Source organism: Aotus nancymaae, unplaced genomic scaffold (assembly GCF_030222135.1).
Source record: "Aotus nancymaae isolate 86718 unplaced genomic scaffold, 86718_ANA_hifiasm-v0.15.2.pri h1tg000001l, whole genome shotgun sequence".
In the NCBI taxonomy this organism is placed as follows: Eukaryota; Metazoa; Chordata; class Mammalia; order Primates; family Aotidae; genus Aotus; species Aotus nancymaae.
The window spans coordinates 747,756-774,921 of NW_026988412.1; the positions used below are offsets into that span (position 1 = coordinate 747,756).

At 49.7% G+C, this 27,166-nt stretch overlaps 1 protein-coding gene across 5 annotated transcripts in view; it reads left to right on the forward strand.

Moving 5' to 3' along the window:
- The window catches only part of ABHD12 (abhydrolase domain containing 12, lysophospholipase), an 85,100-nt gene that overhangs the window by 49,300 nt on the left and 8,634 nt on the right, over positions 1 to 27,166 (forward strand). For 4 of the 5 annotated variants that reach the window (XM_064373884.1, XM_012468640.2, XM_012468642.3 and 1 more), the window contains exons 2-11: positions 441 to 565; positions 9,290 to 9,395; positions 12,383 to 12,502; positions 15,941 to 15,971; positions 17,750 to 17,795; positions 21,589 to 21,718; positions 22,626 to 22,663; positions 23,076 to 23,155; positions 24,523 to 24,605; positions 26,916 to 26,994. In XM_064373884.1, coding sequence (XP_064229954.1) covers positions 441 to 565; positions 9,290 to 9,395; positions 12,383 to 12,502; positions 15,941 to 15,971; positions 17,750 to 17,795; positions 21,589 to 21,718; positions 22,626 to 22,663; positions 23,076 to 23,155; positions 24,523 to 24,605; positions 26,916 to 26,994 — 838 coding nt within the window. Of the gene's footprint in view, positions 1 to 76; positions 97 to 440; positions 566 to 9,289; positions 9,396 to 12,382; positions 12,503 to 15,940; positions 15,972 to 17,749; positions 17,796 to 21,588; positions 21,719 to 22,625; positions 22,664 to 23,075; positions 23,156 to 24,522; positions 24,606 to 26,915; positions 26,995 to 27,166 lie in introns of those variants that run through there. The other variant, XM_064373840.1, reaches the window with a different exon arrangement.

Here is a 27,166-nt window from a genome sequence, read left to right on the forward strand (position 1 = left end):
CCTGCTGGGAGCTAATGAGTAACCTACGCCTGTCTGCAGTTGTCTCACAGAAGACCTACCAGGAGGCCCCAGGAGGCCACTCTTTCCTGATATGAGGTTATAGCTGGGGTCTGATGTCAAGTAGGGGGCACTTGCAGGGTCTGCTCTCTGCTGGATTCTTCCGCAGGGGCGAATATAAGAAATCATTAGCTATTTCTTTGTCTTTTAAGAAAAGAAATTCCTCTTACCCCCAGTAGAGTTCTAAGCTCAAATTAAAAGACTTATCTAAAATAATTACTTTAGCAAAGGCAGGTGGGAGGCTAATTTTATAACTGGCAGTATCCTTGTGAAAAAAAAAAATACTTGTGGCACTTGTTTAGGGATTTTGATAACACTATTAACAAACTACAGCAAAATGGCACCTACTGCCTTTTGACCTATTCATTGCTTTTTTCTTGCAGGCGAAAGGGCCTGTGGTTGCGCCTGAGGAAGATACTTCTCTGTGTTTTGGGGTTGTACATTACCATTCCATTTCTCATCAAACTATGTCCTGGAATACAGGCCAAACTGATTTTTTTGAATTTCGGTAAGTGGTATGTGTCCGTTTTTCCTTTAATTTTAGTAAGGGTTCATTTTCATGATGATGTCTGATTTTGGTGGGAGTCTTTACTTTAATGGAAATTTAGTTTACATACAGTGAAGGGTCCAGATCTTAAGTGTACAGTTTATATCTTTAGAGAGAAATAGGTAAAGCTACCACCCAGATTGAGAAATAGAACACTTTTATTACCCAGAAAGGTCCCTGTGTCTCTTCCCAGCTGGAGGAGTTTCTGTGCTAGCGTTGCTCTGCAGTGCTGGATTTGCATCCACAGAAGATTGCACTGCACTGGGGGCCCAGTGTGTCTTCCTTCAGCTAAGGTACTAAAAATGTTGACAACGTGGGAGGTCGGCTGAAGCCGTCATGTTGGAGATGCCTTGTCAGTTGTGCATTCTAGGAGCCTAGCTGTCCTCGGAAAAGATGACCACTGAAAAATATAATACCTTTAAAAAAATGAGGCCTTTTTTCTTTCTAAAAAAAAATAGTTTTTTATACCCTTAAAAATCCAGATATGCAGTACTTTGGTTTCTGTAGAATTTTATGCTGGCCTTGTAGGTACTGTAGTCTCCTTGAGTGAACTTGGACTTTGTATCTTTTTTCACGCTGTGTATATACTTTTGGAGATGTGGGAGGAGAAAGGTACAGAAGTGACAGGCCCATGAGGTTGAAGACGGAGGCTCTGGGCACATGGCCGTGGGAACAGTCCTACAAGTGAGGGCTCCAAGGAAAGGGCCGCATCTGTGGGTTCCGGATTTGAGAACAATGGGGCTCGCACACGGTGGGTGTTCTGTGAAGGACAACCTGAGAAGCAGGTGTGGACGGCATTAGAACAGGATGAAGCAGGGGCTCTGGGCTCACTCTCTGGCTAGACTGGTTTACACATAGTGAGTGTGGCCTTGTGTGTTTGGGAGTTTGAGGCTCAAGAAAGCTGGGCCTGATGTTGCTGAGGCAGCAGCTGTGAACTGGGGGGATGGAGGGAGGAGGTGAGGAGGAGGCCACGGAGGAACACAGGAGGTGCTGAGCGGCTCCAGACTCCTTCTGAAGGCATCTGGGCTTACGAGTTTGGGTGTTCAGTCTATAGTAGACTTAACACAGAAACTTAGGCAATGACTGACTAAAAAGGAATTTCTGTTTTTGTTTGTTTTTAGGCTGGTAGGAAGAACAGAAATTGTAAGACCCGTATTTAATACTTTGTAAATCTGAGTTTTTTTATTTGGGTATCTCAAAATAACTGTAGAACACATGTAGTGTACTAAGAGACATTTGATTTTTCTAATGGAAAAGTAGTTAAACTTCTAGGAATTTTTCATGTCCAAGTTTTGCCACTTGTGAGAAGCACAAACTCAAAATGAAAGTAACAACATACTAGAATGACGGGGGTTTTGTTTTTCTGACTTTAATGTTCTTTAAATATATACAGTACAGCCCAGAAATAATTTGGGGCTTAGGTATAAACACGAAGCTATGGGGCTGCAGAGTCACCATCAGCAGACCTCAGACTTGACCCTCACGGCTTTTCCTCCTTTGCTGGCCTCTTTGGGCAGGTGCCTTTGCTGCTGGGCACATGAGCTGGTTCTTGAAGGGAGGATGTGTGGGGTGCGTTGCCCTATGTGGCCTGGCACACTATGGGCTCCCAGCAAATGTTTGAATTGAATAGATTTTCTTTAGCTTAATTATTTGGGCTACTATAGACACACAGCCTACAGATTTTGCTCTGTGGGTTTCCTAAGGAGGTGGTAGACTGCTCTGAGGGAGAACTTTGTGTTCTCCTGGTCCAGACCCCGTGGCATGGGAAAGGAGGGCTGGGCTTGGGTGAGGGAGGCTGAGCCTCCGAAGGAGGTACCCATCCTTAATGATTTCCTTCCACCTGTCTCCCACACTGGAGTAGGAGAACCTACAGTGGCATTTTGTTTTGTTTTGTTTTGTTTTGTTTTGTTTTGAGATGGGGCCTGGCTCTGTTGCCCCAGCTGGACTGCAGGAGTGTGATCACGCCTCACTGCAGCCCCTCCCTGGTTCAGGTGACCCTCCCACCTCAGCCTCCTGAGTCGCTGGGACTACAGGCACCCACCACCATGACATCTGGCTAATTTTTTATATTTTTAGTAGAGATGGGCTTTCACCATATTGTCCAGGCTGGCCTGAAACTTCTGGGCTTAAACAATCCTCCCGCCTTGGCCTCTCAAAGTGCTGGGATTACAGGCGTGAGCCACTGCATCCAGCCCAGTGGTATTTTGAAAGAGATTTTTAGTTGTCAGTGTGATAAAAAGCTGTGTTTCCAGCCTCTTTTGAAAAGCTGACCAAAGATCTAGCACCAAGGAACAGTGTCCCTGGGATCAGCGATTGGACATTTCTTCTGCCTCAGCCCCCGGCCATCTGCCTAGCCCCCACACCCCACTCCTCTGCTGCTCCATGATGAGCGACGCCGGTTCCCAGGCCCCACTGTCTTCCCCAGGAAGCCACGGTGTGTTGTGTCAGCATGTAGGGCCCTCCCAAGTGTGGATCTCTGCCCCTTTGGGAGGGAGGAGGAGCAGCATGGGGTTTGTTGGTTTTTCAGTTGTAATGAGCATCCAAGGTTTACAGGTCTGTGTCTGTCTCCCCTGCTGAGGAGGTAGGGTCTGTGGTGTGGCCCTGCAGTGATTTGGAGTTTTGTTGCGGAGGTGGCTCTGCTCTTGTCTCCAGACAAGAAGCGTGACCAGGGCATCCGTTCAGTATTACAGGAAGAGTAGCAATCTCTTGGGCCCCAGAACATGGTTAAAGTATTCTTAACTTCACAGCAAATCTATCTGAAACCAAATTTATAAATAAGATAAATAAGCTTTTAAAAAAGCATAGCACCTATGAATTAAAGCATTACTCTACTTTAAATAAATTTTCATAAGCAAAACATACTTGATTATTCTAAGAACAAAAGAATTAGCTAAAAAACCCTGAATAGCATAAATAAGAAAATGAACATTACTCTGAGAAAATCCTTAACACTGTACTTTATTTCCTACTGGGCTTTTTTCTGTGTGTCTGTTTACAGACACATAAATATGTGTGCTTTTCAATACTTGTATTCACAGTCTGATTCCATCCAAAAGACGTTTGGGTGAGAACCAGCGTTTATGAATCCTAGAATATCTTCCCAGCCGTTGTTTGCCTTCGTCAAGAAGGCATCTCCTGGTGAGAGGCATGTCTTGGTTCAGAGGCTAGGGAGGGCTCTTTTGGAAATAGGTCAGATCTATTATAATGCATTTGTTTTTAAAGCAAAGGGTCAGCTTCCTTTTTTTCCTTACCCTGAGCAATCCCTGTTAATTCCTGTTATCTTTCTTTTCTTATCCCCTTTTTTTCACAGGTAAGGCCCTGTAACCTGCATCAAGTAATTGGAATTTGATGAAACCCAAATAACCAGTTTTGGCCTTCCCTTGTTGATACCACACCTCTTACGGCTGCTAGTATCAAGGTTGTCTGTAACTCACAGTGATTAGAATGAGACTTAGCCCTGCTTAAAACCCTCGGTACTCAAAGATGTCCATCATAGTTCAGTAGTTTCAGCCTTTCCCCCAACAAATATTTTGCAGATTAGATAAAAGAAGTATGACAGAGCAGGTCATTTTTTATTCACTCACATTCTCACTCCCTCACCGTCCACGGTGCCCATGAGTGCAGGATCCTTTCTCCATCACGGCTGTTGATGTTTGGGTTGCTGGTAGGTGATGACATGACCAGAGGGGTAGACAGTGAAAAACGGGGGAAGCAGAGTCAGAGGCTTCAGTCCCAGCAACTCTCTGGGCCTTGCTTGCCCACGGGGCCCGGGCCTGCCTGAGGGGCTCCCGGTTCAGAAGAGCCCATGAGAGGGAGCCATGAGAGAGCTGGACCTCAGTGGCACTACATGAAGGGGCCCACCACCTGGGCCACTCCTGTGGGGCTGCCATGGGGCTGAGCACTCTGTCCCCACCCCAGGTCTGTGGATGAAGCAGGGGCCCGGGCAGGGTGGAGTAATACTGGCCAGGTGGTTCCTGCAGCCACCCACTCTGCGGCTGTGTGATCCCTGGGACTGACCAAGCCCCATGCCTCCCATGCCACATGACGCTGGTTGGAGGTGCTGCTGAGGAAGGGAAAGTACCCAGGCAGTGTCTGGGGGACTTCAGAGCAGTCACTGTGCCTCCTTTTCATGGTTGTTTCTAAAATGAGTAAAAGTGAACTGGAAGACCAGCTTCCTGGAGTGAGGCCATCCTGGTGTAGAATTTGTCTTCCTAGTTCTTAGATTTCTTGGGCTTGGAAGGTTTCTGGATTAGCTGCTAATCCTTGTAAAGCACTTTTCAGCGGCCAGGGAATGCCCTCAGAACTCTTGGACAGTTTGTATCCCAAGAGCTTGGCCTCCTTCTCCAGACACAGAACTGAGTGAGGCCTGAAGCAGAGCTGGTGGAAGCCCAGCGTCCTCAGCCCTCAAGGACACCCACTCCAATCTGGCAGAGCCAGGGCTGGTTCCAGCGTCAGAGGCAGGATTGGCTGAGTGGGTTTGGGTGTGGGACGGGCAGTGGGCTTTAGGTGTGGATATTCAGAGTTGTGTTGAGGAAGCCACCCCGCTCCCGGCTGCCAGATGACAGACTTGCACCCTGGGCTGCAGCTCTCAGGCTCCAGAAGTGTGTGGTGAAGTCCCAGGATGGAGGCGGCAGGAGGGGGCCCTGGAGTCTGAAGTGGACTCATTTCCAGTCACTCCCTCTGGTCAGGAGCCTTCTCTGGGTCCCATTGCCAAAATAAAATCTAAAGTCTTGTATGGCTGTGTTCTTTTTTTTTTTCCTGGAGATCAGAGTTTTATTATTACTCAAATCAGTCTCCCATAGCATTCAGGGATCAGAGTTTTTAAGGACAACTTGGTGGGTGCAGGGAAGCCAGTGAGCTGGAAGTGCTGATGGTCAGGTCAGAGGTGAATTCATAGGGAGTCGAAGCTGTCTTGTGCTTAGTCGGTTCCTGGGTTGAGGGGAGGCCACAAGATCAGATGAGCCAGTTTATTGATCTGGGTGGTGCCAGCTGATCCATCAAGTGCAGGGTCTGCAAAATATCTCAAGCACTGGTCTTAGGTTCTACAGTAGTGATTTTATCACCAGGAGCAATTTGGGGAGGGTCAGTCTCGTAGCCTCCAGCTGCATGTCTCTTAAACCATAATTTCCAATCTTGTGGCTAAAATGTTAGTCGTACAAAGGTAGTCTAGTCCCCAGGTGAGAAGGAGGTTTGTTTCCAGAAAGGGATGTCATCTTTGTTTTAAACTATAAACTGAGTTCCTCCCAAAGTTAGTTCAGCCTGTGCCCAGGAATGAACAAGGACAGCGTGGAGGCTGGAAGCAAGATGGAGTTAGTTAGATCAGATCTCTTTCACTGTCTCGGTTATAATTTTGCAATGGTGGTTTCAATCCCTCTCTTTCGTTTTTTTTTTTTTTTCTTTTTTTTTTTGAGACATAGTCTTGCTCTGTCACCCAGGCTAGAGTGCAAGTGGCACAATCTCGGCTCACTGTAACCTCCACCTCCCAGGTGCGAGCAATTCTCTTGCCTTAGGCTCCCGAGTAGCTGGGACTACAGGCATGTGCCACTATGCCCAGCTAATTTTTGTGGTTTTAGTAGAGACAGGGTTTCACTGTGTTGGCCTCAAACTCCTAACCTTGTGATCCACCCGCCTCAGCCTTCCAAAGTGCTGGGATTACAGGCATGAGCCACCACACCTGGCCCCCTTTGGGTTTCATAACACCTTAATCTTAAAGTGTTGGCTAATGAAGATGGAGAAAGGGCAAAGACAGCTCTAACTTCTTCCTGCTGGCCAGGGTTGTAGTGAGGGTAGTTGTTTACCCCAAGGTGAAAGAAACGGAATCACTTTGCAACTCTCTGAGCATACTCACACAGGCCTGGCAGGGTTTCCAAGGCTTGCATGGCAAAGGCATTTGTATTGTCATCTATAGTTTTAGCACTGCATTGAAGGAAACTGTACTGTAAGGTAAATAATGAGTACTAGGGTAAGGAGTACAATTCCCAGTTTTAAAAGTAAAGATTTGAATGCATTAGTTTGGTGACTTGTAGCCCACAAAAAATTTAAGATCTAGTTCAAACTGCAGGAAAAATGCAAGAACAGCTAACAACAGTTATACTATAGTGGTTTTTTTGAAGCTTAATTTTTCTCTCTCCAGTCCCGATTTTTATTAAGAAACAAATCATTATAGGACTGATTTGTTTGCAAAATAAACTTTAGCCTTATTATACTTGGCCTGATTATTTGCATAAAGTACATGAATAATTATTTTTTACATAGGCTTTTTAAATTGGCTTTGATAGAACTCTGTTCCATAAGGAATCTCAGTTAAGACTTTTTAAAAGCTGACTTTAACCATGGTTTTGTACCCTCAAATACCCATGAGTTTGGTAAATTCCTCTCCTCTTGAGGTCCTAAAATAACTTGGGGCTCCTGGGCCTGTTAGAAAGAGACGTTCTTTCCCACGATTTAGGAACCCTGTACCGGGACTGACCAGTTTAACCCACGGGGCTTTTATTGTCTCCACAAGTCAAGTTTGCCTCCTTAAAGGAAAGCACACCATTCCAGTCAAAGCTTTGGTAAAATAACCAGTTTCTTCCATTGTGTCCTGTTGCAGAAGAGGCTGCTGCACTTCTTTTTTCTTTCTTTTTTTCTTTTTTTTTTTTGAGATGAAGTCTCGCTCTTTTGCCCAGGTGGAGTGAAGTGGCATGATCTTGGCTCACTGCAGCCTCTGCCCCCTGGGTTCAAGCAAAGCTCCTGCCTCAGCCTCCCAAGTAGCTGGGATTACAGGTGCACGCCACCACACCTAGCTGATTTTTCTGTTTTTAGCAGAGATGTGGTTTTGCCATGTTGGCCAGGCTGATCTCGAACTCCTGACCTCAGGTTTTCCACCTGCCTTGGCCTCCCAAAATGCTAGGATTACAAGTGTGAGCCACCACACCCAGCCTGCCATTTTTCTTTTGAGAGAAATTTCTTATTAAAGTTTTGAAGGTGTATCTGCTTCCTGGGGAAGAGGTGGATTAAGAAGGTGGGGTATGACCTACAGCCCTGGTGGGAGGAACTGTCTCCCCACGTGGTCTGGGACAGACGCTTAGGGAGTTTCTGGGAAGGAGTGTGTGTCCCCATGTCCTTGTGAGCCCAGCCTGGTGACATTTGAGGAAGTGAGGCTAGATGTGCAGTGTGCCACATGGACGTGGGAGATTCTTCATGCAACCCCTGTCCACCAGAGATAGCTGAAGAGAAGCCAGGCCCACACTGCTCTCTGTCACTGCCTCTTTTGGGAGTTGCCATTTTATAAGGCAGGCAAATCCCACCTCAGGGTTTATGGGTTTATTTTAAATTTTTCATTTTTCTGTTAAACTTACTTTAAAGTTGGGTTCACCAAAAGCAATAAGAGTACAACGGTGGTCTGGGCATGGTGGCTTGCGCCTGTAATTCCAGCACTTTGGGAGGTCGAGACGGGCGGATCACCTGAGATCGGGAGTTCAAGACCAGCCTGATCAATATGGAGAAACTCCGTCTCTACTAAAAATACAAACTTAGCAGGGCATGGTGGAACATACCTGTAATCCCAGCTACTCGGGAGGCTAAGGCAGGAGAATCGCTTGAACCCGGAAGGCAGAGGTTGCAGTGAGCCAAGATCGCACCATTGTACTCTAGCCTGGGCAACAAGAGCTGAAAAAAAAAAAAAAAAAAAAAAAAAAACACAGGTACAATGGTATATATAAGGAAAAAATTGCTCCCATTCTCCCCACACACACACTTTGAAGCTGTGTGAGCAGCCTGGCTTCTTTCTGTATTTCCTCCCAGCCAGACATGGGGGTTTTCATTTGCACATTTTTACAACAAATTGGGGATATCACACCTGCACCCACACCCGAGGTGACCTTGCTGCTCTCACCTGGCTGCAGGTCCTGGAGGATCCTCCAGGTCTAAGGGCCCCATAGTCTTCTACAGTTTGGGGTGCTGGTTAATTCACTCACTGCCTTACTGGCAGATGACCTGATTAATGCAGGATTTCTACTGGGCCATTGCACTGACTTCAGTCTGCTCTGCGTGGGTCCTGTGGATTCATCCCTCTCGCTGCTCCCACACCTCACCTTCTGCTGTCTTTTCTGTGTTAGGCAGCAGTCCTAGAAATTTTGGAATCCCCTTTACCTTTTTTGCCACCCAACATTCAGTTGGTCATCAGGTCCTGCAGCACCATCCCCTTTCCTGCTGTCCCTCCCACTGCACCCAGCACCAGGCTCACCTGTGTTCTTCGCAGGCTCTGCCTCCCCAGCCTTCCTCCTGGCCGGCCTATCCTTCAAACCTGTTGGGGATCTTTCCTTCGCTCATTTGCATCTTCTCACACCTTGAATAATCTTAGACCTTAGCGATCCAGTCTCTACACAGACCTTACCCTCACTGCAGTGTCTGTCCCTGCCCACGCTGGCCTCGGCCCATACCCTCCTGAGACTGGGCCTGCAGGTCTGGCACGATTGCAGGATTGCACAGGAAAATAACTTGGTGGTTTCTGAGAGCTTCTGCAGCGGGTGGGTGTGGGTATCTGTGTGTGTGTGTGCACCTGTGAATTTGTGTGTATGTGGGCACATGTGGATGCATATGTGTGCACGTGTGTGTATGCATGTTTGTGTGCATGTCTGTGTGTATGTGTGTGTATTCATCTACTGCCAGTGATGCTAATTTCCATCTCTTTGTTTCCTACAGTGAGGGTTCCCTATTTCATTGACTTGAGAAAACCACAGGATCAAGGTTTGAATCACACGTGTAACTACTACCTGCAACCAGAGGAAGATGTGACCGTTGGAGTCTGGTGAGTGCCAGTAAGCTCTGTAGCCCCTCCAGCAGCAGGAAAAGGCCCTACTTGCCTGAGCTGGTACTGTCTCTGGCAGTGGCCTCTGAAATGTTGTTCATTTTTATCTTTGCCTCTTTATTTTCTAAAAGGAAGACCTTAGTAAATTTGATCCTAAGATTGAGGGATGAAATGGCTTTAAACTCTGTTCCGAGGCTTTCAAAACAGGAAAGGCTTTGTGAACAGATTATTATTTCTAGAGAGCCTTGTTTTTAGGAAAAACAAAAAGCAAAAAAAGAAGCTAGAAACAGGATATAAGTGGCCAGGCACAGTGGCTCACACCTGTAATCCCAGCACTTTGGGAGGCCGAGGCAGGTGGATCACTTGAGGCCAGGAGTTTGAGACCAGCCTGGGCTACATGGTGAAACTCTGTCTCTACTAAAACTACAGAAATTAGCCAGGCGTGGTGGTGCACGCCTGTAATCCCAGCTTCTTGGGAGGCTGAGGCAGGAGAATCACTTGACCCCAGGAGGCAGAGGTTGCAGTGAGCTGAGTTCACGCCACTGCACTCCAGTGTGGGTGACAGATGACAGAGCAAAGCCTGTCTCAAAAAAAAAAAGAAAAAGGAAAAGAAAGAAAGAGAATATAAGGGAAGAATCGCAAACAGTGGTTTGAACGTATCTTTTCCAAGAACTGAACATCTAGATACTGAAAACAGCTTGATTTCTTTTCACATATAGCTTCTCACCAGCTGATGATGATGGTGTTGGCTGTCTTCTAAGTATTTACTTAAGCCATAAATTTACATTGAGCGTAAGTCTTGTGGCTTCTTTGTTTCTCCTTCGAATACATTTTAATGTTTTCTTCTGTACACAAGTTGTGCTTCTGAACAACTGAATTAAAACTGAGCAACCTCATGGTGGCATTTCCTTTTTTTCTTTGAGAAGCAAGCCTGAATCACAGCCCTTTTATCTAGCTGAGTTTATTTTTCAGTAGCCATAACGTCCCTTTCCGCTGTCTCAGAAATCACTGTGTATGTGAGAAGCTTCTAAATGAAATGCTGTGAGTAGCTTCCCAGTGTGGATGAGAGAACATTCAGACATTTCTAACAGTGGTCCTTGGTAAAGAACATAAAACGAGAAGGGAGGTTTTTGTTCTTAGTAGTTGGTGCTGGGATTAAAGTCTTTCATCATTTTCTGATTTGATTTACTCTAGCATTCACTGACCAATGTGTGTCTGTGGGACTCTTCAGGTTTCTGTCTGAAGCATGACCTGTTTTGCATAGAGCTGCTGAGTGGGACTTGGTCAGCCCTCCTCTTGGTTAATACGAGTCTGTCCTGTTGCACGAGGGTGTTTATGGTGGTGTGACTTAGGCTGGAGCTACTAACAACACCTGCATACATTTTCAGTTACCCAAAAAGGTTTTGTTTAGTGATGCCAAGTCTCAAGGCAGTGACAGCCAGCTGTGTGTTGGTGGATGCGGCTGCTGCCCACTCCCATGCTCTATGCAGTCACAATGACAGTGGATCCTCAGGCAGCAGCAGGCCCAGCTCACCAACTGCCTCTACCATCACTTCATCAGACCCTCCCACCAGCTTCCTGAAAGGAGGGCCTCAAAGCCTAGAGTGAAGCCTGGGGGCCAAACCTGGCGGTGCCTGGCCATTGCCTGTCTGCTGAGAGGGGAGGCCCAGGAATGGGTCCCTCTGCTGGCTGGGAGCTTCCTGGCTCTTCATCAGGAGCCCAGGTTTGGGGCAGGCTGGCTACTGGAAGCACATCAGCTCCCAGCACCTTCAAAATGTGCCATCCTATCTCTCAGGTTTATAACTGTATGGGAGTGATGATCATAGTAACTAGATCCACCCCAAAATGTGATCCTCTTGAAGAGATCAGAGAGACATTAGAAATGAGATGCTGAAGCAGAGGCCGGGCACGGTGGCTCACACCTGTAATCTCAGCACTTTGGGAGGCCAAGGTGGGTGGATCACCTGAGGTTGGGAGTTCAAGACTAGCCTGACCAACATGGAGAAACTCTATCTCTACTAAAAATACAAAAAATTAGCCGGACGTGGTGGCGCATGCCTGTAATCCCAGCTACTCAGGAGGCTTAGGCAGGAGAATCGCTTGAACCTGGGAGGCGGAGGTTGCAGTGAGCCAAGATCCTGCCATTGCACTCTAGCCTGGGCAACAAGAGCAAAACTCCATTTCAAAAAGAAAAGAAAAGAAATGAGATGCTGAAGCTTAAGATCTAGAAAATAAGAATTTGGCCATTAATTTTTTTTTTAAGATTCTTATCACTGGTATCCAGAATGAATTTGAAAAAGCGTTACAGAAAAGTTATTTTTTTGGACCCTCCCCAGTGATTAACAGTGTTCGATTTGGCCTGAGTTGAAACTAACCTTAGTATCTCTCTGAAGAAGGGTTTGGCTAGATAGACCAATGGCTTCGGAGTGCCTGGCCAGGCGTGGACTGTGAGCAGGCCGGGAAGTTGGCGCCTGCTCAACATTAGAAATGGCGTCTGCGATGGCCCGGTTTCTAGTCTGGCTCACAAGGATCGGTGTTGCTGAATTAGCACATGTGATAGCGTGTACTGTTTGAAGTCCATTATGAGTTAAGCTGTGGACAGTTTAAGCATGGGGTTAACTGGGATGTGGGGTAAGTGAGGAAAGTGCTATTACTCAGGATGGACTAAGTGCTGCTTCTCTGCCAGGCCCCAGTGGTGACTGCCGCAGTGCAAGCCTTTGTGGCCCAGAAGAGGCCGGTCTGGCAATCAGGGAACGCTCCTGCTAAAGCTGTCAGCGCCATCCACACAGCCTGCAGTTCTATGGTTATTGATTCTGGTGATGGGGATAGTTTTCTACCACCCGCCCCCATCTGTACCCCTGTAGTTAGATGGGGTCTGCAGCTTCCTGATGTCGGACTTGAGCTGATTAAGTAATACCACAGGCAGTCGCCAGGATGAGGACAGAAGGAGCATCTGATCCTGTGCTCCCCTCTGTTTCTGTCTCCAGGCACACTGTTCCCGCTGTCTGGTGGAAGAACGCCCAAGGCAAAGACCAGATGTGGTATGAGGATGCTTTGGCTTCCAGCCACCCTATCATTCTGTACCTGCATGGGAACGCAGGTACCAGGTGAGGGAGAGAGCCCATCTTCACTGTGGAGCACGGCCCCTTTTTAGAGTGGGAATGTCCTGGCCCAGTCTGCTGGAAACCAGCAAGAGCAAACCTGAGGTCCCACGAAATCGGGTCTACTGGTCCACTGCAACGAGGGAGAGCCTCCCAACAACAAAGGGAAAGGCAGAGTTCCTACAGGATTGGGGGAAGGCGGAGTTTAGGTGAACTTTACATGAAGCAGCGTTCCCACAGGCTGAGGCCAGCAGGGATGTGCTCCTTGGGGACCAAGTGTGGGAAGCTGTGTGCAGATGCCCCCTATCTGGAGCTCCAGCCTGGGTTGAGATGGAGGAGGCTGAGTCTTGGTCAATGGCTGAGCTCCCCAGCCAGAGGGGCATTTTTTTTTCTCCCTGTTGTAATCTCAAAGGGCACACCATCCGCTGGTATGTGATTTGGGGAGCAGGGTTTCTTGGAGTATGAGAGCTTTGGGGTCCCTCTGAGGATGGGTCATGATGGCACTTGGCTGTGGCCACCTTGGGCCCTTGGGAATGGGCATCTCCAGCTCACTGGCAGCTGGTTTTCTCCATATATGTCATGTGGCTTGAAGTGGCAGGCATAGATCTTTGTTACCTGTAAGATAGCTCCAGGGTGCAGACAGGTGAAGCTGGAGCCAGGGCAGCCCTGGAGGAGAAGGCACACTTCCTGGAAAAAAGGTGGCAGGTGCTGAGAAGGGACGGGAGGGAGAAGCTGAAGGCAGCAGGTACTGGGGTCCTCGCAGGCCGCCCTACAGTGTGAGCTCTGTGCTTCCGGCTGTGAGCCCCGTGCTCACCCTAACGGATTGCTAGTGAATTACATGCACTATTTGGTTGATCAGCCCTGCCCGGTTTTATTTCAGATGCTTTTCATGAGTGAGTCTAACGGCTTGTCCTTTTAACTGGCTGCACTAGAGTTGCTCTCCCTGCCTTAAAGGCAGCCCGGTGCTCCTTTCACACCATGTGATTGCTGTTCAGAAGAGCCTCTTGGGGAGAGCCCAGCATGGGTGCGGGGTGGCAGGGCAGGGAGTGGAGGGGGATGGATGCATTATCTGAGCCAAGCATTGTTTGAAAACCACCATGGTCTTCGTGTGTGAAAGAGGCAGCGAGGAGCCAGCGCAGAGGCAGACCCAGCATGGAGACAGGGCCACTTTAGGGCCAGGGGCGAGGGCCAGTGTGGCACCAGGGTGTGTCAGGGCTGGGGGCAAACATTTTATAGCAGAGCCAGCAAGGAGAGCCATGCCGGGCCCTTCTGGAGGGAAAAACAGACCTAAGTGGGTGTCTGCATGGTGGAGCTGTGCAGAGGGCATTGCTGAAAGAGCCCAGTCGCATGGCCTGTGAGGTGGTTTCTGTGCCAGGGACGGCGTGGGCAGCTACTGAATCATGCTTGTCCTGCGCAGTTTGCTTTCTTTGTCTGGGACAAGCTGCAATGAGTTTCTCTTCTGCTTTTCAAAAAGCAGGCGACTACAAACAGCTCTTGCAGCATCATTTTATAAATGAGGGAACTGTGGTTGGCTATGAATAAGGTTCAGTTCTGCAGTGCCCATCACGTGGTTAAAAAAAAAAAACCTGCCTATAACTTTAGGTTAGGAAGAGATGCTATGACTTTCAAGGTTTGCTGCCCCCCAACTCCTGCAGAGACTGCCTGGCTGCAGGCCTTACCACCCCCGCGTTGCCTGCTTTCTTTGTCCACAGTGGCGTTTCACTGGTCTGCAGGATCCACCATCGGGTTTTCCTGAGGTCCAAACCCCCTGGATTCCCAGCAACTGTTCCTTTTTGCTTAATGTAGGAAATTGTAGAAACTTAGCTACTGTGAACTCTACAGTGATAACTGAGAATATTTCGCAGTGTTTCCTCCTTGTCTTGAAACTCATTCCTTTATTTATTTATATTTGTTTTTTGAGATGGAATCTCGCTCTTGTTGCCCAGGCTGGAGTGCAATGGCGCGATCTCGGCTCACTGCAACCTCCGCCTCCTGGGTTCAGGCAATTCTCCTGCCTCAGCCTCCCGAGTAGCCTCCTGAGGCACCGGCCACCACGCCCAGCTAATTGTATTTTTACTAGAGATGGGGTTTCACTATGTTGGTCAGGCTAGTCTCAAACTCCCGACCTCGGGTGATCCACCCGCCTTGGCTTCCCAAAGCGTTAGGATTACAGACGTGAGCCACTGTGCCTGGCCTATTTTTTTTTTTTATTTATTTTTGAGATGGAGTCTTGCTCTGTCGCCCAGGCTGGAGTGCGGTAGCGTGATTCCAGCTCACTGCAACCTCAGCCTCCTGGGTTCAAGTGACTCTCCTGCCTCAGCCTCCCGAGTAGCTGGGATTACAGGTGCCTGCCACCATGCCCAGCTAATTTTTGTATTTTTAGTAGAGACAGGTTTCACCGTGTTGGCCAGGCTGGTCTCGAACTCCTCACTTCAAATGAACCGCCCGCCTCGGCCTCCCAAAGTGCTGGGATTACAGCGTGGGCCACTGCACCTGCCCCTTTATATTTTTGTTTCTGTGCTTTTGGCTTCCTCCTTCATCTCATCCTGGTCTCCCACCAGCAACACTCACGACCCCATACCTGAAAGGGTGAGACCATTCCTGAGGAAGGAGGAGCACAGCTGCGGAGTATGGAGAGTGTGGAGTGGGACCCCCTCTTCCCAGGTGGCCCTTGTCCCTGCTGTGGGGTCGGTCCAGGGTAACAGCTGGCCAACAACTGGAAAGAAAGCAGGAAGGAAGCCTAAATAGGCCTCAGACAAGGAAGCACAAACGGGGTATGTGCCGAACGGGCTCAGTCTCGGTAGTGACATGCACGTTGAAGCTGTAGCTGGTGGGAGGCGACTGTTCCGGCACGTCAGGGTCTCTGTGAGGAGATTCTAGGAGCATATCCCATGCGCAGATCACATACATGTGAAAGGCTGTACGGCAGGGTGGTCACGGGAACAAATGGAAGTTAGTGGCAGGTGGGAAACAGGAGAGATGACCAGGAGATGAGGCCAGGACAGTGCGGCTAAGCAGAGTTCTGAAGGTCAGCTGAGATGCATGGAGTGAGAAGTGAGGGCAGAAAGTGCCCACACAGGTCCCTTGGGGCACACCCTCTGTCCACACAGGGGATCCCTGGCACAGGTAAGCTGGGAGGGGCTGGGGTGGGGTGGATGAAGCCTTGCTGTGTTTCCTTTAGTGTCTTTCTAGTTTGGGGTTGTAGGTGCACATTACCTATTGAAAAATAAAAGCTGTCATTAAGAAATTTCCCCCAAAGTGCCAAGACCATCTGCTCCTTGGCACAGCACTGCCATAGGCGAGTGTGGGGCCACTTAGGGGGACCCAAGGAGGAGGTCACCCTCTTTCATCGGCCCCTCGCTGGTTTGGGGTACAGAGGACGAGTTGACCTGGGGCCCAACTCTGAGAAGATGCACTCATACCATGTCCTGTTTCCTTCTCCAGAGGAGGTGACCACCGCGTGGAGCTTTACAAGGTGAGTGCAGGCAGCACCCACACCTGTTCCCTGAGCTTTTCCTTCCAGGGCAGGAAGTGAAGGGAGTCATCAGACTCACAGCTTGAGAGTTAACCATTGCTGGGCTGTTTCTGTGTGAGGGTCCTCCTGCTGTGTTGCCCAGGCTGGAGTGCAGTGGTGCGATCACAGCTCATTGCAGCCTCGATCTCCTGGGCTCAAACGATCCTTCCCCTTTAGCCTCCTGAGACTGCAAGTGCATGCCACCACCACACCCAGCTAATTTTTGTTTTCTGTAGAAATGAAGTCTCCCTATGTTGCCCGGGCTGGTCTTGAACTCCTGGGCTCAAACCAGCCTCCCACCTTGGCCTCCCAAAGTGTTGGGATGACAGGAATGAGCCACCATGTCCTGCCTCTTGTTGGGCAACCTTTGGGTGAGCGTGCTGGAAGGTAGGGCCTTGGCTGCTCTGCTGTGACTGCCCGTCACACTGCCTCTAGGGCTGGGCCCCAAAATCAGAATGTATGGGTATGGTAGACCAAGTGCCAATATTGGCAAACTGTATAAATGGCGTTAGAAGTTGTTTTTCAATGTTGCGTTACTTGTGTATAAAATGAAAAGAGAAACCAGGTGCTCCAGGTGCTGCTACACTGACTGCCAGATTGCAGGCTCACCCCAGCAGGGCGTGCAGGCGGGATTTGAATCAGCTTCCAGGCACACAGTGGGAGTGCCTGCAGGGCTCCCCAGGTACAGGGAGTGCCTAGGGCAGGGTGTGCAAACCTTCACTTAGGCTTGGTTGCTTGGTTTTGTTCTTTATCTGGTTGTCTTGGGTCTTGGAGCCCAAGAGATGCTGTTGGAACAGCTTCGCTGTCCTCCCCTCAGAGGGGTCTGCACTGGCCCACAGGGCAGAAGGGGTCATAGACAGAAGCACGAGCACACCCAGCTCTGTGCTATTGGAGGATTTCCCCCCCTGGAGTAAATTGCATTAAATCAGGAAAGGTGGGGAGAGTTTGAGAAGTTACTGGTCTTTCTTTAAGGTTTCTGTTAAAAGAAATGATTCACCCTGCTGAGGTCAACAGGGCTGGAGCAGGTTGGCTCTGGATATGGGCTCTGCGGTGGCTAGGAGCTGGCAGGGAAGTGCAGGTTACCCTGGGGAACCACCCAGCTCCCTCCCTAAAGAGGGGAGCAGTGATTCTGGGTGACATGATGTTATATGGCAGTCTCCCATGTTGCTCTGGGCACACCCCAGCAAGGGCACGGGGTGAGTGTGTGAAGAGTTATCTAAATGAGAGAGGTCAGCTCGTCTGTAGGGACTTAAAAAGAAAAATAACAGGAAAAAAACTGACAAGTGCTCTTACAATCCAAGAAATACTAGGTTGTAGCAAGGGTCCCCAGATGGGGTCTCTGCACACTGTAGCCCCCCTCCTGGGGGTGTGCCATCACACTGCAGCACAGAGAGCTGTCTGTCCCCAGAGGAGGCCACCCCAGAGGCTGCCCTGCAGCATGAGTGGACTGCAACCTGGGAACTTGGGGAGTCTGCGCCCGGTCCCCTAGCGTCTAAGCAGCAGGAAGGGGATCCGTCCTGCATTCCCAGGCAGGGATGTCAGCAGGTCCTGCAGCGGCAGTTGGCATCTGTGTTTCATAAAACCCAGTCAGGAGTCAGGCAGCATGTCACAGTCTTTATGAAGCTGCCACTGCATACAAGGCACAGGCCAGAAAGCTGGATGAGTTTTGTAAGAGGCAAGCTGCCCTCAATTCAGATGCTTGGATTTGTTGCCAAAAATATTTATTTTTCACTTTACAGGTGCTGAGTTCCCTTGGTTACCATGTGGTCACCTTTGACTACAGAGGTGAGATTTCTTTTGAAAGATCATCTGAGCACAATTCCACTGCCTCCTGATGGTATCCCATGGGCAGGCCTCACTTGGAGAGGCTTGGAGCGGCTTGGAGCAAGGCCAGCGCCTGTGTTAGCTGTGCTGTGATGGTGTTCTGAGTCCTGACAAAGCCCCTGATGGAGCTGCTGGGAGAGCCCCTTCTGGTAGGGGAGGCTCAGCACGTGGAGCCCCCATCAGATGCCCTGTCGGCAACATTTTTTTTTTTTGAGATAGGGTCTCACTTTGTCATCCAACCTGGAGTGCAGTAGCATGATCATAGCTCACTGCAGCCTTGAGCTCCTTGGCTCAAGGGATCCTCCTGCCTTAGCCTCTCGAGTAGCTGGGACTACAGATACGTGACACGACCCCAGCTGTTTCTTTTGTTTGTGTTTAGTAGAAATGGGATATTGCTGTGTTGCCTAGGCTAGTCTTGAATTCCTGGCTTCAAGGGATCCTCCTGCCTCAGCCTTTCAGTGTTGGGATTACAGGCATGAGTCACTGCGCCCAACCTGCAACATTTTAAATTAGAAAACACTGTCTTTTTTTCTTTTTTGGATTCAGACTGTCTCTGCAGCTGGACATCAGACACATTTTATCCTCGTCAAAGTTTGTCTTATTAAAGTTAAGAAGACAGTAAGAACTGTTAAGAGAGGCCGGGCACGGTGGCTCATGCCTGTAATCCCAGCACTTCAGGCGGCTGAGGCAGCTGGATCACTTGAGGTCAGGACTTTGTGACCAGCCTGGCCAACATTGTGAAACCCCGTCTCTACTAAAAATACAAAAATTAGCCAGCGTGATGACTTGCCCCTGTAGTCCCAGCTATTCAGGAGACTGAGGCAGGAGAGGCGAAGGTTGCAGTGAGCTGAGATTACACCACTGCACTCCAGCCTCGGTGACAGAGCAAGACTCCCATTTCAACAAAAAAAAAATACTGTTATGAGAGAAGATAGATTCTTCTGTACCTCAGCATTTCTGCCTTTTTGAATGAACCAGGGCTTGCCACTGAACAGATGAAGAATCTACAGTTTGATACATACTGAGGACATTATGCTTTAATGGGCAACAGAAATACTTGGTGTTAACAGTGAGCGACTGGTTGGTTTGGTTTTGGTTTTGGTTTTGTTTTGGGACAGGGTCTCACTCTGTCACCCAGGCTGGAGTGCAGTGCTGTGATCTCAGCTCACTGCAACCTCTGGCCTCCTGGGTTCAAGTGATCTTCCCAACTCAGGCACGCGCCACTACACCTGGCTAATTTTATTTTATTTTTTTAGGAGAGGGTTTCACCATGTTGCTCAGGCTGATCTTGAATGCCTGTGAAGGTTCAAACCATCTACCCGCCTTGGCCTCCCAAAGTATTGGGATTACAAGCATAAGCCACTGTGCCTGACTGAGTGACTGTTTTAAAGTGTATTCTGGCTGGGCACGGTGGCTCACTCCTGTAATCCCAGCACTTTAGGAGGCCAGGGAGGGCAGATTGCTTGAACCCAGGAGTTCGAGATCAGCCTGGGCAACAGGGCAAAACCCTGTCTGTACTAAAAATACAAAAAAATTAGCTGAGCATGGTGTCAGGTGGCAGTAATCCCAGCTACCCGGGAGGCTGAGGTGGGAGGAAAGCTTGAGCCCAGGAGGCAGAGGTTGCAGTGAGCCAAGATCAAGCCACTGCAGTCCAGCCTGGGTGACAGAGCGAGACCCTGCCTCAAAAAAACTGAAAAAAAAAAAAAAAAAGAAAAGAAAAGTATTCTACAATGTAATCCTCAGCTGGAGAGATCAGAGATGATGATGGCAGTGTGGCTGGCTGCCTCACCTTCTGGGGGCCAGGCCAGGAATCTGTCCTCAGACCAAGAGGAGATACGGGAGGGACAAAGGAGAGAGGCTCTCACCGGGATGTGGGGGTTGTGTTAATTCTCTCTGCTCCTATAACATGTTACCACAAACGTAGTGCTTTAAACCAGCACACATGTAGCATCTTGCAGTTCTGGAGGTCAGAAATTGGAATCAGAGTGGGAGAAGGGCCCTCAGGGAGAATGACTGGCTGCCCTTTCCAGCCGCCCGTGTTCCTTGGCTCAGCCCTTCTGTGATTGAGTCCCAGGTCGCCTGGCTCTGACCCTGACTCTCCTCTCTCCCTCTTCCTGATGAGGACCCTTGTGGTTATTTCAGACCCACCCAACTTGTCCAGGATCACCCCCATCTCAAGGCCAGTGGTCAGCAGCTTTCATTCCTTTCACACCCTTCATTTCCCAGCGATGTGACCCACACGTTTATAGATGCCACTGATTAGGACGTGGACACTTTTGGGGGCCACCATGCTGCCAACCACAGGGAGAAACGTTCCATCAGGATGAGAGTTATGGGCTGGGAAAAACTCCAGAATAAGGAGTGGGAAAGTGTTTGCCTTCTCCTTCTTTTTTCCATGCTGACATGGGTTCTCTTCTGCTGCATGCTAGGGACCTTAGGAGAGGCAGAAGGGGCGGCTTCTTCCCACTCACCTCCCATACTTCCTCAGGAAACGAAATCCCATGCAGCAGTTTGTTTCAGTTCTCGTGGAGCCTCCACGTTTCTAAGTGGCACCGAGACTCCCGGCTCCGTGTCTGACTGTCCATCTGTTTCCCTCACTCCAGCTGCCTCTTGGTCCGCATCCCTCTGCCTCCTGTCCCTGTCTCTGTGTCTGTCTGTCTCTCAGCCTTCCTGTCGGTCTCTGTCTCCTGTCCCTGTCTGTTTCTGTCTCTGTCTGACGTCCCGGTACCCCTGCCTCCCAGCCTGGCCTTAGCCCTCTGCACGGCTCCCTCCCTCCTCTGGTGTCTGAGGCGGGAAGTGGGAGTGTGGCACTAACTTAGGGGTTTGCTTACACTGCACAACTGCTCTTTCTGACCTTTGTGGTGCTTTCAGATCATCTGATGATGACTCACTGTTGAGCTGCTGGAAAGACAATTGCATTCCACCTTTGCTGGAGACCCCGGGAGGGACCCTTGGGGAGGTTGTAATTTGTGGGGCAGAGATGGTAGTATTTTGTGTTATGCAAACAAGATGCTAATTAACCCTAAGGGGAACCAGCCTCTTTCCCCTTTCTGGGTGAGAGTTGCCTTGAACCCAGAAATGCCCTCCCTGTTCTGGGAGCCTCTGGACTCTGTTCCCTGTCCTGCCCCCGACTAAGCCTTTGGTGTTGAGGAGGTAGGTGGGCTGTGCATCTGACCGCGCCATCTGTACTGCTGCTCATCTGTCTGCTCATCTGAGCTCAAAGTAGGGTATCCTGGATGCTGCTAGGGGAGGAAAGAGAGAAGTATAGCGCTGAGGAGGGTGGTGACAGAGGTTTCCACTGCCCTAGACCTCACTAGCCTGTCTGTTAAGAAAGACAGGGAGAAGGTGGGCTCACCCCCCCACCATTGAGGGTGAGGCACAGCCCGGCCCTGGTCTGAGGATGCCAGTGCCAGCTCTGACGCTCTGTGATCTGTTCTGTTGACTCAGCTCGCTGTTAGTTGCCATTCAAATTTGCAACTCACCAACTTAGAGTGACCCAGTGAGGGGATGTCTGGTTTGTGCAGTCAGCAGGGGCAGGGCTGCCTTCCCCAGGGCTGGAGGGGACATGGGGTGTGCCCGTTTTCCCCACTGCGTGCTCTGCCCAGTGACCTGGGTGGGTCTGTGGACTCTGGAAGGGCGGGCCGGGTGGACTCCTCCCTGTCCCCTCCTGGCTCTGGGCTCCTTTTGGGAGGTGTGTGTGTCCAGGTTCCATGAACTATCTTTGACCTCACCTCCTGATGTTTCTCCCTCCCAGGTTGGGGCGACTCGGTGGGAACGCCGTCTGAGCGGGGCATGACTTACGACGCACTTCATGTTTTTGATTGGATCAAAGCAAGAAGTGGTGACAACCCCGTGTACATCTGGGGCCACTCTCTGGGCACTGGGTAAGGGCTCCCAGCAGGAGGTGGCTTTTAGTGGGAGCCAGTCTTCCTGGTGACTCCCATGCCTGGATCTAGAGAGGCTGCCATTCCTGAGGACGCTGTGGCACTATTAGTCCCAACCAGCTTTGCTCCTATCCTGTGGTGGAGGCAGGAGGGGAAGCTCTAAAGAGACCCCAAAGGGTTTGAGCTCCTCGTCCAGGAAGTGACTTAGGACAGACATAGGCAGTGGAGGTCAAGGCGTGTCCACAGGGAGACTTGGCCCTGAGGAAGAAGGGTCTTCAGAGCTGGGAGAGGGCACAGTGGGTGGTTTGCTTCCCACATTGGTCAGGACAGGAGGCACTTCCACACTCCATTTGTGGGCAGCCTGAGTCATCTGCTGATGAGGTCCACAGTCTCTAAGGGACCCAATCCCCAGATCTTCACTGCCATTCGCTTTCTGCCACCATTCCTTTCAGGGCAGCCCTTTTGCACACTGGGAAGCGTCTAGGAGAGAAGTGGGTAGGGGGCGCCTGCCATCCCTCTGGCTGTCTGCATGGGGCCCACGAGGCATGGTCTTGGGATGGCGAGAGGCCCTGGGCATGGTGGGCTGCAGGAGAGGTGCAGGCAGATGCTGGCCACCCCCAGCCAGCAGGCGGCCCAGTCAATAGGAGGGCACAGGCAGCAAGAGGCAGCAGGACACACCTCAGGGACAAGGAAGCTGTGGATGCAACCCTCATTGCAGTGGTCAGCTGATGGTGGGGCAGCCGGGTCACCCCCAGTGCTAGAGGCATCTCCATTTCCCCAACTCTGTCCTGAAATTCCAGTAGCTTCACAGACCCCATGGCTCCTCTGAACACTGCAGCATAAGACCCATCTCATCTCAAACAATTTTATCATAATTCAACTGAGCTATGTTTTTCTTTTTTCCCAGTGTGGCAACAAATCTGGTGCGGCGCCTCTGTGAGCGAGGTGAGCACCTCGTTGGGCCCCAGCCATGGTGGTGGGCATTTAGAGTGCTCCCGAGTCCCCGCCCTGCTGCAGGTGCTCAGTGTCCTCACAGAGCAGCTTGGGCTGGACATTCGGGAGGCGCCCAGGGCTGACCACGCCACCCTTCCCATGATATACCCGTGGAGCTGGGGAGCCTCACACAGGCCTGGCCCCAGAGAGGCTGCATCAGCAAGTCTGCTTTTTAGGAGTGACCAGAGCCATCTCTGGTCCCCTGGCGGGCGACCCTGGAGCTATCTGAGGCCTGCCGAGGTGGATACCTGGGAGGGGGTGCTGTGGGCTCCCCGTGTTGTCTGGGGGCCCCTCAGAGCCCCACAGGTCGCATGTATGTCTCTGGCTTCCTGCCCACCTCTCAGTTCCCTGTTTGTTTATCTAGAGACGCCTCCAGATGCCCTAATTTTGGAATCTCCATTCACTAATATCCGTGAAGAAGCTAAGAGCCATCCATTTTCAGTGGCAAGTACAGATTTTATGAAAATTTAATTTTTCATTATTAAAATAATTACTATAGAAATAACTAATTACAAGATAGATTATAATTATTTAAAATTATTATTTAAATATTCTAATGAATACAGATTTCATTAAAAATTAATACTAGTTTCGGCCACAGAGCTGCCCAAGAAGTTTATAACCTGCAGCCAGGTGAAAGGACAGGTCATAGTTGGGTCATTTGATGGCATCTGGACCCACTGGAGGCCAGGACAATGTGGCATCATTGACTGCATTGTATTGACAGGACTGCCTTCCTGCTCAGGAGTGGAGCTAGGGTTGCCCTCCCCGCCCTCCGCAACTGTGTGTGAGGACAGTGCTTACGGGGCTGGACTCTGGACCAGGGAGTCTGGCCTCCCAGTTGTATTTTGGGGTAAAGCCCAGGTGAACCCTAGTGGGAATTCTGGGTAAGCCAGGCCCCACCCAACCTATGCCCTCCCCAGCTGGGAATGGAGCTTTGGACCTTCTCTTAAAACCTAGTTGGCCAGGCGCAGTGGCTCACGCTTGTAATCCCAGCACTTTGGGAGGCTGAGGCAGGTGGATCATGAGGTCAGGAGTTCAAGACCAGCCTGGCCAAGATGGTGAAACCCCGTCTCTACTAAAAATACAAAATTCAGCTGGGCATGGTGGTGCGTGCCTGTAACCTCAGCTACTCAGGAGGCTGAGGCAGGGAATTGCTTGAACCCGGGAGACAGAGGTTGTAGTGAGCCAAGATTGTGCCACTGTACTCCAGCCTGGGCAACAGAGCAAGACTCTGTCTCAAAAAAAAAAAAAAAAAAAAGACCTTGCCAGTTATTTTCCCTCCTTCCCACTTTGGTTCGTGATCCCCATGTTCCCCACTGGCCATGTATTCTCGGGCCCATGTCCGTTTGTCCATCCTGTTCTCATGCTGTTCAGTTATGGACCAGGAGAGCCTTTTAACATATCTTACTTTTCAGTGCTGTTTTTCTTAAATTGTGTGAGGAAACTGTCTGTAGACTCCATTTTCTCAAGGGTGGTGGCCCTGGTGTCTGTGGGAAGACTGGTGTCTGGGCTGGATTCTGGCCTGCCTGGGAGGTGTGGGAGCCCCATTTTCAGGGCAGCCCCTGCCATACCAGTCTGTGGGGCCTGGCAGGTGAGTCTTCTGTCCCCAGCAGCAAAGTGAGGACATGGCCAGAGCAGAAGGTGCCAGGGCACAGCTCTGGTGGCCCCTTGGCTATATCACCCCTGCTCCCTTAGGGTAGTTATGGGCAATGCCTTATAGATTCCTGAACTTGAACTGTCTGCACCCTTGACCTTTGCCTGGATATCTTAATCAGTGCTTCTGAAAATGGTTTCCATCTTGTCTCCAGATATATCGATACTTCCCTGGGTTTGACTGGTTCTTCCTTGATCCTATTACAAGCAGTGGAATTAAATTTGCAAATGATGAAAAGTGAGTACTATGGGAGAGGAACTAATTCTTCTATTTAGGAAAACTCTGAGAATCCCTGGATAAGCTTCTTTAGTCACAGTAATCAAATAGTGTGGAATTCAGAGTATTTAGGGTTGTTCTCTAACAGGTCTCTAAAAAGGGAAAACCTGCCAGGGACCGTGACTCACATCTGTAATCCTAGCACTTTGGGATGCTGAGGAAGGCAGATCACTTGAGCCTAGGAGTTTGAGACCCTGTTGGTCAGGCTGGTCTCGAACTCCTGACCTCAGGTGATCTGCCCACCTCAGCCTCCCAAAGTGCTGGGATTACAGGCATGAGCCACTGCGCCTGGCTGATACTGTGCTTCAGAAATTGACTTTGCCTCAGCTATTTGATTTATGTTTGGTTATAGAAAAATAGTACAGTTTATTAATAAAAATCTATTAGGTAAACCAAAAGTTAAGTATTCTAGTTAAGGATTTTTTTTAAAACCTTTTTCAGATTGTATTGACATTGTCTTTGTGATATTTTTATTTCATGGGTTTTGATTTCTTCAAAAAAGAGGGAAAGTAGGTGCCATGGCTCATGTCTGTAATCCCAGCATTTTGGGAGGCCAAGGTGGATCCTGGGGTCAGGAGATTGAGACTATCCTGGCTAACATGGTGAAACCCCATCTTTACTAAAAATACAAAAAATTAGCTGGGCGTGGTGGCACAAGCCTGCAGTCCCAGCTACTCAGGTGGCTGAGGCAGGAGAATCTAAACTTAACCCAGGAAGCAGAGGTTGCAGGAAGCCAAGATCGTGCCATTGCACTCAAGCCTGGGTGACAGAGCAAGACTCTGTCTCAAAAAAAAAAGGTTGGGTCCGGGGGCTCACGCCTGTACTCTCAGCGCTTTGGGAAGTCGAGGCGAGTGGATCACCTGAGGTTTGGAGTCCAAGACCAGCCTGACCAACATGGAGAAACCCCGTCTCTACTAAAAATACAAAATTTGCCGAGTGTGGTGGTGCATGCCTATAATCGTAGCTACTTGGGAGGCTGAGGCAGGAGAATTACTTGAACCCAGGAGGCGGAGGTTGCAGTGAGCTGAGATCACCCCACTGCACTCCAGCCTGGACAACAAAAGTGAAACTCCATCTCAAAACAAAGAGGGAAAGTAAACCATCCGATACATATTTAATTATTTTCAAATCTACAATTTGAAACAGAATATGAAAAAAATGGAGTATTTTTTCCCCTCAAGTATGTTTTGGTTCTAAAAATAAAAATAGAACAAATGAAAAGTTGAACAAACATTATAAGCAACAAACCTGCTTGTTTGTAAATTTTACTGCTTTGGAACTTGAAAAAGAATTATCTAAATGAACTGGATTCCTTCTTTAAAAGCCAGGTTGAGTACCATGCCCCTGAAACTGCCTTTGGCGTTAACCCTCCCAGCTGAGCCAGGTGGAGTGCCTGTGGCCCTGGGTGAGACCGCAGCCTCAGCTCACTGGAAGTCGGAGGCCTGGCTCCCAGGGCAGGCGGGGCTTTCCTGAGCTCAGGTGGACCGTGGTCTGGGAAATCCCAAGCCCTGCTGCTTTCTCTAGAGCCTCAGGTTGGAGGGACTCACACATCAGAAACGCCTTACCGGGAACCAAGAGTGTGTGCCTTCTGCCAGCAGCAGAGACAGACAGCGTGGGGGCTCCCCACCGGGTCCTGCTGCAGGTGCCGGGAGTGCACCAGTGTTGCCCTCAAGGAGTATACGGCACTGCTGGGGATAAAGGAGACTTGGGTCAGGCGCCAGCTCAGTGAGGGCCGCACAGGAGAGCCCAGGCTTCACCGGTCCTGGCAGCCCGTGCTTCTGTTATGTGATTTGCTGAAGGATTTGGATCTGTCTAACCTACTAAAAATCCTAATTCACTTCTAAATGTTCAGAGTTGGAGTGACCATAAATGTCACTTAAATTAGAGGGCATTGCTTTTTTACCAACAGATTCCTAGTAACATGCATTTACACTAAGTTTCTTGGCCCACCTGAATTATTCAGCTTATAAATACTGTTTTGTGACTTTAAAAAAATACATCTATTGGGAAAATAATCGTTTTCAATTTTCAGAAGATACGCTGGGGCCAGTTTTTGGTGAATGAATTGATATATAGCTGTGAGTCACGCCTGTCACCTAGCTGGAATAGATGTTCATAGAAACAGTGAAGGGTTAACTTTAGTTGTCTAGGAAAAAGAGATCCAGCAGAAATCGGGGTGTTTCGCGAAACATCCCTGCTGCCCGCGGACAGAGGGTCTGGGCAACTCTGCCCTTTCCCGGGTCTTGGCCTAGCCCCTTCTCCCTCCCACAGTGTGAAGCACATCTCCTGTCCCCTGCTCATCCTGCACGCTGAGGATGACCCGGTGGTGCCCTTCCAGCTTGGCAGAAAGGTGGGTCCTGGCCTCTGCCTCTGGTGCAGCCAACATGTTGTACACTCAGTCAATGTGGGTGGGCCAGACTGGGAGTGGGCAGGCAGCCCCTGCACACTGCATCATGGGCTGCGCACCAGCCACATCAGGCTCAGGAGGCCAGCTCATCCTCCCTGCGTCACCTCCAGGCTGC